At 57.2% G+C, this 12,509-nt stretch overlaps 1 protein-coding gene across 2 annotated transcripts in view; it reads left to right on the top strand.

The window, feature by feature from the left end:
* CCDC88C (coiled-coil domain containing 88C) overlaps positions 1-12,509 on the top strand; it is a 121,582-nt gene that overhangs the window by 78,797 nt on the left and 30,276 nt on the right. For both annotated transcript variants that reach the window (XM_072745575.1, XM_072745573.1), the window contains exons 14-19: positions 3,377-3,514; positions 4,492-5,562; positions 7,972-8,099; positions 9,139-9,280; positions 10,085-10,276; positions 11,650-11,811. In XM_072745575.1, the coding sequence (XP_072601676.1) occupies positions 3,377-3,514; positions 4,492-5,562; positions 7,972-8,099; positions 9,139-9,280; positions 10,085-10,276; positions 11,650-11,811 (1,833 nt within the window). The remainder of the gene's footprint in view (positions 1-3,376; positions 3,515-4,491; positions 5,563-7,971; positions 8,100-9,138; positions 9,281-10,084; positions 10,277-11,649; positions 11,812-12,509) is intronic.

Genomic DNA, 12,509 nt, shown 5'->3' with positions numbered 1-12,509 from the left:
AGGACGGGGCACAGGGAGAGGAAGCAGTGATGGAAGTGTGTGTGCGTGTAGGGGATGCAGCCCAGGGCATTGCTGGTGGTAAAACAAGGCCAGAACTCACTTCTTGCGCTCGGTTAGTGGGATGAGGGCAAGGACTTGCCCTTCAGAACGGCTGTGGGTCGTGACCTCTGGCAGGATGCACGGAGGCTTGCTAACTATTATTGTCCCGTAGGTATGAAGACCCCTGTACATCCCGGGGGTGCGGTCTCAGGGGCTCGAGGGGGCTGTGGGGATCTGGGGGTGGCCTCCACGTGTAGGTCACAGGGCTTTGGTATAGCACAGCTGTGTGGTGGGCTCTGAACACACCAGCTGCTGGATTCCAACGAGGGGAGAGCGCAGGAGTGCTGGGGCTGGCCGGCAACCACGCAGGACTGACGCTTGCAGGTGTCTGGGTGTGTGTCCTGCCCACAGGCCCTTCTGGCATTGTTGACTGAGGTTGTGCTGGCAGGGAGAAGAGCCAGGGCTTGGTATGGACCCCGTGAAAGGCTCTCCGCAGTCCCCTCCTGGGGCTCCAGGCTCCATGGCCCGCCCTTTTTGTCCCTTTGAAGCACTGTGGGCCCTGCAGCCAGTGTGGTAGGTGCCAGGAAGCATGTCGTCTCCCAGAGGACAGTGGAAAACACCCCGTCTGGAGCCCCAGCTCCAAATGCAGAATGGCAGATGGAAGGCGTCTAGATGGTTTGAGACCTTAGATTCACACGGTCGAAGCACAGGAAATGTCTTTATAAATGGCAGCCTGACCTCAGCCAAGATAAAACACGTTGACCTTTAGAGAGATGAGAACCTTCGACTCTGCAGGTCCCCATGGTCTGCCATCCAAAGCTGCAGTGTGACCTCGCTGGCCCGGCTCCCAGCCAGCCTCAGAGGGGATGACTGGGACTTCCCCTGCCCGCCCCCGCGGCCACCCCAGCCCCTCCTCTGCACAGGCAGGCCTGGCAGTGAGCACTGCCCTGCCAGGCCTGGCAGTGAGCACCCCTCCTGAGCCCCCGTGGCTTAGCACCGCCCCTCCTTCCATGCATTGGCTCCCCCGGGGGGACGCCAGCCTTCCCCGGCCCCAGCCCATGGGAGGCAGGTCTTGGCACCACATTCCTGGTAGAGGGGATGTGTAGTCTTCTCAGACCAGAGCCATCCTGTGTCTGGTGCCGGCTGGAACACCTTTCGGCCTGTCCCATTCGGCCTGCCCAGGCCTGGCTGCCTCTGCTCTGACTCGTGCGGGTGCTTGTGTGTGCTCCACACACCACGTGGCACACAACGCTGGAGGCAGGAGCCCCTCGACTCACCTTGAATTTACCTTCCCTGACCTTGGTCGCTTCACTCTGCTCTTCTCCTCTCTGCAGGCTGTGTCTCGGCCACCAGCTGGCATTTCTTAGTCTATAGGTGACCCAGCAGCCCGGCTGAGCCCCACAGGGGATGCAGCTTTGACACTGACGTTCCCGGAACAGGGGCAGGCTCTGCCTGGGGTTGCCACTCAGGAAGGTGTCTGCAAGGCAAGGACAGGGGCCAGTCAGGACACAGGGACCTGGAGGCTCCAACTGCTGGGGCCAGCCTGGCTCTCTCACCATCCCTGGTATAGCCCAGGCTGTAAGCTTGCTTGGGTTTGTGAGTCTGTGGGAACAGTCATCCCCCAAAGCGAATATCCGCCCCCTAACTCATGAAACTGCCACAGACCTTAGAGAAACAGCCTCACTCTCATGCAATAACTTTGTGTTGATGTCATGAGAGTTCACATCCTGAGCCAAGAGGTAAATAATCCTTATTTTCAGAGGGAGGAGGACAACCCTTTGGGGGTGCATACATCCCTGGGACTGAGAAGAAGGTCCCTGGCACCCACATGCTGAGCCAGGTACTTGAAGGAGGATGGAAAGCCCTCTCAGGGCTGCGGCTGGCTCACTCCTGAGCCCAGTGAGCTCCCCCAGGGTAACTGCAGACCCTCAGGGATGGATAACAATCAGGGCTCCAGTTCCAGGGCAGAAAGAACCAGAACAGGGGAATGATGACGATGGATATCCAGCAGCGGGAGGTGGGAGGTGAGGAGATTGTGTCTTCAAACTAGAAACAGCAACAGCGAGAAATGCAAAGGTTGGAATAAGATGTGCTTCTCTGGGAGGGAAGGGGCAGTAGGGGTCAAGGATTAACAGGTCAGGGGGCAAGCCCAGGGCACTCACCGCAGGCCCCCCGACTGTGCACGAGAACAGGCTGAGGTTACCCACTGTGTGTCCACTGCCTGGCACCCCTCCTGAGCCCCCGGCTCCACTTGGTCCTCACCGTAAGGCCCTGGGCAAATCACTTAGCTCCTCTGGCCCAGAGTCGTCCTGGTGATGGTCGGTAATAACTGCCAACACACCCTCAGGGAAGGTCACCTGCCAGGTGTGTGCTGAGCACGTGCTGATGGAGCCCCACATGGATTAAAGAAACTTGCTTGCGGTCCTGTCGTTGGCAGCAAGGGACCAGACTCTGGAGCCTCATCCCTCTTATGTCAGCCCATGCCTCTTTCCCAACTCCCATCCCCAGTGATAAGGAGCTTGGCACTGGCAGGAAGGGACAGCAGCTCCCTCGAAGCCCTCACACTGCAAACAGCAACACAGCCATTGCCCGGGAGCCAAGTGGTAGGCCCTACCCTCAGCCTGCATCGTCGAAATCCATGTCCCCATGCTCTCAGGGTGTCAGGCACAATGAAGCATGGGGAGCCCTGAACTAGGTGGTGCATGTTTAGGAAGGATGGGTGTGGTGGGTCCCAGCAGGAGTGTTTGGAGCCTGGGAGGTGTCCAGGCAAGAAGCAACGTGGTCTGGCCTGGGGCAGGCGTTGAGCCATGAAAGAGAGCTGTCATAGAGAGGACAGGACCTGGAGGAGGAGAGAGGAAGGAGGGGTGTGTCCAAGGACCACCATGAGCAGCTGGGTGGATAGGAGCGTCATCAACCGAGGTGGCTGTCGTGAAGGGAGAGGGCAGGGTGGGAGAGGGGTGAGTGTGACGCCCCTGCAGGGCAGCCACAGGTGGTGGCTGGTAGCCCCTGGAGTGCAGGGTCCAACCATTGGGCAGGTAGACAAGGCCTGAGTTAGAGGTGCCAGACCTTGGGGGTTGGGGGACGAGGTGGGGCTTGAGAGTACAGCAGTGAGAATCAGGAGCAGGGTTGGTGCCAGGCCTTTCCCTTCCTCCTGGAGCCACAGGTGCCAGGTGTGGGCTAAGAGCTGAGGTTGCTATGGAACACCCCTGGGTGTTTCCTCGAGAAGAGACCTGCCCACGTATTCTGTGAAGCTGACAGGGTTTTCGGGGGTTTTTGTAAAATGTTGTTCACCTTGTGACACTGACCTCTGCCCGGGCTGGGCCTCTTGGTTCTGCAGATTGAAAAGTTACAGACCCAGCTGGAGAGAGAGAAGCAGAGCAACCAGGACTTAGAGACCCTCAGCGAGGAGCTGATCAAGGAGAAAGAGCAGCTGCAGAGTGACATGGAGACGCTGAAGGCTGACAAAGCCAGGCAGGTGGGTGCGCCTCCAGCACGGATGCTCCTGCCCCAAGTTAGGGCCGTTACCCGGGAATTGTGGGCTGATACGCGGGTTACCACTTACCTGGTTGAGCTGCTCCTCAGACCAGCAGTTCTCAACCGGCCACGGAGGAGCGGAGGTTGGGTTTGGCCTCTCAAGGATGTCGGCAGTCCTGGTGTGACCATCAGGATTTGGAGGAAGAGGGAGAAGGTACTCGTGACAGGTGGGTGGAGGTCAGCAAGCTGCCACGTCCTGCAGCATCCATCACAGCCCTGCATGACCAGGTGCTGGCCCAGTCGCATGTATCCACAGTGTCCTCCCAGCAGAGAGCCCTGGCTGGCCTCCAGGCTTTGTGTGGCTGACCACTACAAGGAGTCCAGAGTGGGCGGTGCCAGTAGCTCAGTGATGCCAGCCAGAAGCCAGACCACTCTTGTCCTGCTCTGCTGTCCCCAAGCTATGGGCGGGAAGAAGGTGGTGATGCCCAGGGAAAGGTTCCTGCTGGGTGCCGGGCATATTGGAGTCACAGAGCTGACAGTCACCCTGAGTCCTGCAGGACCAGGAGGAGCCAGGGATGAGCCCTGGCCTTCGGTGCAGGGACCATCATGCAGAGCTGTTCGTGCAGTGCGGGGAAGAGGAGTGCTCCAGGCAGAGAGAAGCTCACCTGGAGCATCTGCTGGGGGAGAGAGGTGTAAGGGGAGGCCACGGGGGCGAGCCCAGGTCATCGGGTGAAAAGCAACAGGGAAATCTCCTTCATTGTTCTCAATCACTGGGAGAGCTGTGGGTCACGTTTCTGAACCACGCAGTGAGTGGCCCTTTATCTCATGTCCATACTGGGCCCCTGGGAAATGGGACTGCGCCAGAGTGGGGGTGGGGCTCTTTCAGGGGGTCTGCGCTTCAGCCTCCCGGCCTGGACCCTGATCACCGAACTGCATCTGTGCAATAGCCATGTCATGCCCGTTTGCCTTTCTCCGCAGATCAAGGATCTTGAGCAAGAAAAGGATCATCTCAACCAGACGGTGTGGTCATTACGGGAGAGGTCACAGGTCAGCGGCGAGGCCCGCGCAAAGGACATCGAGAAGGAGAACAAGGCGCTGCACCAGACGGTGACAGAGACCAGCAGCAGGCTCAGCAAGCTGGAATTTGAGAAGCAGCAGCTGCAGAAAGACTTTGAGCAGGTGAAGGAGAAGGTGGAGCGGGTGGAAGAGCTGGAGAAGGAGCTGCACCGGCTGGAGAAGGAGAATGAGAAGCTGGCCCAGAAGGTGGCCTCTCTGAAGACGGCCACCGAGAAGGTCGACACCCTGGAGCGTGAGAGCCGGGGCCTGGCCCTGGAGAACCGGAAGCTGAGGAAGTCGCTGGACACTCTGCAGAACGTGTCTGTGCGGCTCGAGGGTCTGGAGCGGGACAACAAGCAGCTGGACGAGGAGAACCTGGAACTGCGCCGGATGGTGGAGACCATGCGCTTCACCAGCGCCAAGATGGCTCAGATTGAGCGGGAGAACCAGGAGCTTGAGCGGGAGAAGGAGGAGCTGAGGGAGAACGTGGAGCTGCTGAAAGCCCTAAGCAAGAAGTCCGAGCGCCTGGAGCTCAGCTACCAGGGCGTGAGCGCCGAGAACGTGCGGCTCCAGCAGACGGTGGAGAGCAGTGGCCAGAAGGCCCGGGCCCTGGAGCAGGAGCTCCGGGAGCTGGAGGCCGAACACCAGGCCCTGCAGCGTGACCTGGAGACCCTGCGGCTCTCCAACAAGCAGCTAGTAAGGTCGGAGGAAGACCGGAAGGCCCTGGAGCAGGAGGTAGCCCAGCTGGAGAAGGACAAGAAGCTGCTGGAGAAGGAGGCAAAGCGGCTGTGGCAGCAGGTGGAGCTCAAGGACGCGGTCCTGGATGACAGCACCGCCCGGCTGTCTGCCGCGGAGAAGGAGAGCCGCGCGCTGGACAAGGAGCTGGCCCGCTGCAGGGATGCGGCCAGCAAGCTGAAGGAGCTGGAGAGGGACAACAGGGACCTCACCAAGCAGGTCACCGTGCACACAAGAACCCTGACTGCCCTGAGAGAGGTGAGCTGCAGTGGCCAGGGCAGTGGGGTCGGTGGGCATCTGCCCCAGGTGGCACGGGCGTGACAGACGTGACCCTGAGTATGTCCTCCCCAGTGCCAAACGGGACAGTGTCTGCAGGTGTAAGGAACAAAGGGAGATTGCCTCTTATGGTCTCGCCGCCCCAAGATTAGTGCTACTCGTAGTCCAGCTCGTTTTATTCCATCCCTTCCGATGTGTGTTTGTAAATCGAGCCCACATGTAGCATCCTGCTTCCCGCAGTCTAACCACCTCTGTGTTGCTTTTTATACCTTTTCTCATTACAGTCAGTAAGCTCTAAGCTTCGGCTTGCTAATGGCTGCGAGGTATTTAATCCTATAGGTTTACTGCCATTCCTTTTTGGAGGTGGGTTTCCAGTTTATTGTTTTTTATAAGATTTTATGTATTTATTCATGAGAGACACAGAGAGAGAAGCGGAGACACAGGCAGAGGAAGAAGTAGGCTCCCTGCGGGGAGCCTGATGTGGGACTTGATCCCAGGACCCCTAGGTCATGCCCTGAGCCAAAGGCAGATGCTCAACCCCTGAGCCACCTGAGCGTCCCCTTTTTCCATTAATTTTTATTTATTCATGAGAGACACACAGAGAGGCAGAGACAGGCAGAGGGAGAAGCAGGCTCCATGCAGGGAGCCTGATGTGGGACTTGATCCCGGGATTCCCGGATCATGCCCTGGGCCAAAGGCGGCGCTAAACCACTGAGCCACCCAGGGATCCCTCCCTTTTTCCATTATTTTAAATAACACGGGGCATCTCGCACACACAGCTCTTTTCTCAGGCTGTACTCCTAGAAGTGAAACTACAGGATCCAAGGGTATAAATATTTTAAAGTCTCTTGCTGAGTCCATGTCCTGCTCCTTCTCCGGTGTTTATCACATGGGGTCACCTGGGCCTTCGATCACTACTTTAAGGTGAATAAACTGCTTTCAGAAATGACTTGAACATCTGAATGGCGCAGCACAGAAGCCAGGTCTCACGCATGTAGGAGTCCGGTGAGCTGTTGAGGGCAGCCTTCTGTGCAGCGAGTGGGGCACCTGGTTTCTGTGGCTTGGCTCCCCCCAGGGCAGAGTCCTCGGCTGGCCCCTCTGGCTGCCACGGGTAGATGAGCGAGAGTGAGAGAGGCCCCGCTCCCCTGTGCATAGCCCATTCAACAATTACATCTGCTGCAGGTGAGGTGGGGAAATGTGTTTGGTTGTGTTCAGGGAAGAAAAGGAAATAGATTTGGTGAACACAGAGTCGCATCCATGTTCAAAAAGGGGTGCAGACTCTGTGCAGGCCAGTCAGTATGCTTGTGGGAAGAGACAGAAAACACAGGGCGACCCCTCATCCTAGCCCCTGTAAGCGTCACATTGGTTACACTGCAGTCACAGATAACCCCAGAATCCTAGTGGCTCCTCTTCCCCGTGGCTGACTTCTCCCTCCCACCCTCGTTTGCCAGAGTCCAGGTGACTCCTGGGGGCCCTGCCCTCTGTGCTGTGACTCAGCAGCTTTGATGAACGGCTCCCCGCCTCAGCGCAGGGCTTGGGCAGTTTGCTCTGGCAGGAGAGAGACAGCTGGGGGGGTCACACACAGGCCCTTATGTGCGGCGGCCAGGAAGTGACCGGTGGCACGTCCGCCGACTGTAGGGTGGCTGGGAAATTTGGGAGGAGGAGCAGTGGAATGTTTGGCAAGTCCCACTGTGTCACACTGCCATCGGAGGCCTTAGTATTTGGCAGCGGGGGTGGGGGTGAGGGGGCCAGCTTACGTACCAGTAGCTGCAGCATTAGGCAGTAAGCAGTACCTACCTGGAGAGTGACCAAGACGCATAAGAGGAAGGTGGCCCAGGCAGAGGGAGAAGCAGCCTCCCTGCAGGGAGCCCAATGCGGAACTCAATCCCAGGACCCCGGGGTCGCGACCTGAGCCGAAGGCAGATGCTCCACCGCTGAGCCACCCAGGGGCCCCAAAACCAGGGTTTAATCTTTGTCCTCAAAAAAAAAAAATCTTTGTCCTCTTTGTACTTTTTTCTGTTCCAAATTCTTTGCAAGGAGTATTTAATTGCATCAATCCATGGAAGAGACAGCTACATTAGTGTCCAAACCCCCTACATCAAGGTTAACATAAATGGTGTTTCAGACCCCCGTCCTGGCTGCGTTGCCCTGTAGTGGTGTCAGCCTCAGTGCGGGGAGGCTGGGAAAGCACGTCTGCGCCCTTCCCTGTGGAAGACATCCCTGGCCCTCCCTGGCCCCGTTGAACAGTTTGTGTGGCCCTCAGGACACCTGAGTCAGCTGGGACTTGGGAAGACAGCTGCTCAGCCTCCATAAGGGCCTGTGCCAGGCCCCTCCCTGCTGGGCTCCTGTCCCTCACAAGTCCTCTCTCCGTCCTACTCCCTGTCCTGGCAGGACCTGGTGCTGGAGAAGCTGAAGAGCCAACAGCTGAGCAGCGAGCTGGACAAACTGAGCCAGGGGCTGGAGAAGGTCGGCCTCCACAAGGATTTGCTGCTGCAGGACGAGAGCAGCCACGGTGACACGTGAGGACCTCCCTGCTGTGTCCTGAGGCTCTGTGCTGCTTGCCAGCCCCACCCCCCAGCTCCGGAGCTTGGTTCACTCTGCACAACTCGGGGCTCATTGTCACGCGGTCCTTGTCGCGGCTGGTTTCCTTTACGTTACCGGGCTTCTTCCTGGAGATTCCCAGAGAGGAGTGAAAGGATTCTCTCGTGTCCAGTGGAAAGGCTTCTTAATTTGTTTTTAAACAGATTTTTTAGAGCACGTTTAAGTTCAGGGCAAAATGAAGGGTGAGGTAGAGAGAGCTCCTGAATGTCCTCTGCCCCCCACCCCAGGCATGGCCTCCCCATTATCAGTATCCATGTCCCCCACTAGAGCAGTGCACGTGTTAGCCCCCACATGCCTCCATTGACACCTCACCACCAACGCCCACAGTCAACTTTTGGTTCATGCTTGATGCCGCACACCCGGTGGGTTGTGACAACGGCTGTGATGACCTGTATCTGCTTATGGCACCATCTGTACAGGCTGGGTTCTGTGCCGCACAAACCCTCTGAGCTCTGCCCGCTTCTTCCTTCCTCTCACCCCCACCCCAGCCCTTTAGGTCTTAAAGTTCATCTTTTGCCTGCAGTTCTTTCCAAAATGATCTCATTTCTCAAGGAAATCCGATACCGTGGACTTCCACTGGACTTGTAACTGACAAGATCCACACGACTCCCTGAAAGGCCACACCGACCTGACCGCTTACCTAGCTGGCACTGAGATCTCGGGCAAATTGCTTAACCTTTCTGTGAGACTCAGTTTCCCCACCTGTAAAATGGCCGTGAGCATCCCTCCCTGAGGCTCTGCCTGTAAAACTGCAGCCGTGAGGTTACTTTGCACGAGAAGCACCAGAGAGGGCTCTGGGCAATGGGCTGCGGCCCCTATCGCTCTTCTGGGCCAAATGCTGCAGGATTACAAGGGAAAACAGCTTAATGGAGGAGACGGGTGTTGGCAGCTGGGAGGTGGGGAGCTCATTGGCAGAAGAGACAGGTAAGCACTGTTGTGTATTTGTTATTTTTTCAGGAAATTCAGTATTTTGGAGGGTAGAAATGAGTCCGCATTAAAAACAACGTTAGCCATGAAAGAAGAAAAGATTGTGTTCTTAGAAGCCCAGGTGGAAGAGAAAGCCAGCCTGAACCACCAGCTCCAGAGCGAACTGCAGGTGGTAAGGTCGGGCCCCTATAGCTGCAAGCTGCGAGTCCCAGCCGTGAGGTCCCCTCTTGCCTGGGGGAGCAGCCTGGAAACCCATTCCTGGAGCAGATGTGCTGATCCACAGGGCTCTGGGGTGGGGTGGGGTGGAGGTGGAGAGGCAGTGCTGGCGTCAGAACCCTACACGCAAGGGTGGATGGAACCTGAGTGAACCAGAGGCCCGGGGGTAGAGGACGCCACATCAGAGCAGCGCCTGAGTCTGTTAGGATCTGGGACCCTCATGAGAATGAGAACCCACGTGAGAGTGTGAGCAGCAGGACCAAGCGGAGTCCTAGGGCCTCGTGGGCTCGGGTGGGACAGGCATGGGCCCCCATAAGGATGTCCCCTGCAGGCACCTGCGGGCATCTGCGGGCACCTGCGGGCATCTGCGGTGGGGCCTTGGTGCAGTTCCTGGCTGCGGGATTGAATGAGAGATCTGAGCAAGGCAGCTCCAGAGCTGGATGGGCCTTTGTGACGTCCCCTGGTCCATGGTCCCCAGGCTCACCTCCATGTTGTGGAGTGGGCAGCTGAGGCTCAGAGGTGTGAGGACTTGCTAGGGTCGTGAGGCTGAAGCTGGGGCTGAGGCAGATTTCTGGAAAGAGGGGAAACACGGGATGAGTTGTACATGTTCCTTGTAGAGCAGAGGCCAGGTGTGTGGCTCACCTAGTGCCGGGGAGCTGTGGGGTGCACGGAGGATAGGGCTGCCCACTGGCCGTGAACACAGCACGCTGGGCTGGCCTCTCCCTGCCCCAAGTGTGCTCTCCTGCTCCCACACCCGCAGCTGAAGACCGAGTGTGAGCTGCTGAGGCAGAACCAGGAGGAAGGGAAGCACGTACACAACTCCTTCAAACACCCTGTTGAGACTCCAGTCACTGCCGCTCACCAGGGCAGGGAGCCCTGGGGGCCCAGCCACAAAGAAGCCACCATGGAGCTGCTCCGAGTGAAGGACCGGGCCATTGAGCTGGAGCGGAATGTGAGTGGGCTGCCCTGCTGCGGTCGCTGAGAGAGAGAGAATGAGAGGGCGAGTGCGCCCCGTTGATGGTCCCATTCATGGGCTTTTTACTGTGAAGGATGCAGGACGTCAGAATCTGTTCAAATTGATCCAGATCTAATAGAATATTTTTCTTTTTTTAAGCTTTTATTTGAGAGGAGGGCGGGGAGACAGAGCGTAAGAGAGCACAAGCAGGCGGAGAGGGAGAGAGGGTGAGGGAGAAGCAGGCTCCTCACTGAGCAGGGAGCCTGACCCGGGGATCCATCCCAGGACCCTGGGATCCTGCCCAAGGCAGATGCTGAACCAATGGAGCCCCCAAGTGCTCCTTCTCTAGTTGAATACTTGAGTTGTCCTGGCAAGGCCCTACGAGCTGCTTTTCGTTTGCAATCCTGTTAGCCTTCCCAGAGGGTAGAGGTGTGCTCCCCGGTCCCCAAGGCCAGTCCCTGTCTGCCCACCTGTTGGACACAGTCTATAGCTTGTACACCAGTCCTCTGGTTCCACAGTGCTGTGTATTCTGTGGTCCACCACCTGATTTTGTGTAAATGAAGTTTTATTGGACCAGAGGTACTTCGTTTGCATACTGTGTGCGGCTGGCTTCCGACGTGGTGGTGGCGGCAGAGGTACATGGTGGGAGTGGTGACCACCTGCCTGGCAAACCCAAAACCCTGTCTGCCCCTTTACAGAGGAAGTTCACCAGCACACATCTAGTCTCCTCGATACTGTTGGGCTCTGGCTACAACCTCGTGGAACACATGGTCATGGTTTTCACCATCTGACAGATGAGAAAGTGGAGACTCGACCCCACATCCCATGCTAGTGAGGGGTAGCCCCGGGGCTACACCCCACGTGTCCTGGCCCCTGGCCGAGTTGGTGGCATATTTCACACGATCTCTCCCAGTCTCATGTGACATGAGACTACCTGCTGTCACTCCCTTGGAGGATGAGGTGTGGTCGTGGGCTTGGACTCCCTGTGCAGCGGGAGAAGCCTCACAGAAAGGCACCCTTGGGGTGTTGGGCAGAAGCAAGCATCAAAGAGAGAAGAGATGCCTCTGCGTTAACCCCAACTTGCCTGGGCATTGCGCCCAGATGCTCCAGGTTGGAAGCAGCGTCCCCATCACATACATGCATTTCTGTCTGGAAAGCACACAACAGAAAAAACTAGTTCTCTTCTCCTGCCCCACCCAGTTGTGTCTTTTCCAAGAGGGGAACCATGTTACTTCTCTTGCCCTGTGGACTCTGGCTTCAGTTCCTAAGGCGTCAAACTCCTGAGGGTTCTGGATACGCCCCGAGCCTGGGGCCAGGTAGCTTTGGCCAGGCAGGTGTGCGAGGGGCCCTCATGCTTCCACTTCCCCTAGAATGCGGCACTGCAGGCTGAGAAGCAGCTGCTCAAGGAACAGCTCCAGCATTTGGAGACCCAGAACGTGGCCTTCAGCACTCAGATCCTGACGTTGCAGAAGCAGAGCGCCTTCCTGCAGGAGCACAATACCACGCTGCAGACCCAGACAGCCAAGCTGCAGGTGCGTCTCCCAGGGACCAGCACCTGATGCTGGCTCTTCGTCATGACGCTAGGCGTGCAGTAATATGTGGTTTCATAAACACGGAAGCCCCGCCTCGGGTCTTTGAAGGTAGTGCAGGTTTATGGCCATTTGCATGACTGAGCGTGTGTGCAGCTGCAGGGCTGGCCACTTGGCGTCTCTGCTTTGACTTGCAGGATTCTCTGTTTCGCAGAGTCCGTTGAGATTTTACTGGGAATGCCTTGGAAGGAGATCCAAGGCTCAAGTGAGTTGAGCTTCACAGAGTTAAGCAGGTTTCTTTACCATAACACCTGGCTGAGCCTTTTTTTAAACTGATGTGAATTTTTCATCTCCACGAGGGGAGTCGGGTGCCATGTGGCTGCCGGGCTGTTGAGAACTTCTAGCAAAACTCGTATTCTGTGCCACCTGTTTGGACATGTCGGTTTTTATTTGTGGTTGACACAGATGGTGGGGAAATGAATTAATCCATCATTAGTGCTGTTGGTGAGACAAGTGTTTGAAGATCTGCAGCATGGGTCAGGACAATAAACAGGAAACTGTTTGGCAAAGAGGTTGGGATATGTTCTATTAAAACAGCAGAATAGGATATTGGGTCAGGGTTTTGGTGGTGGCGGTGGTTGTGTCTTGTCTGGTTTGGGGATAGGTCGTCCTGGTGCCAGACTGAGTTAGGCAGTGCTCCT

Source organism: Vulpes vulpes, unplaced genomic scaffold, assembly GCF_048418805.1.
Source record: "Vulpes vulpes isolate BD-2025 unplaced genomic scaffold, VulVul3 u000000644, whole genome shotgun sequence".
Classification (NCBI taxonomy): domain Eukaryota; kingdom Metazoa; phylum Chordata; class Mammalia; order Carnivora; family Canidae; genus Vulpes; species Vulpes vulpes.
Note: the sequence above shows the minus strand (reverse complement) of the source record. Positions and strands in the feature narration are given on the sequence as shown.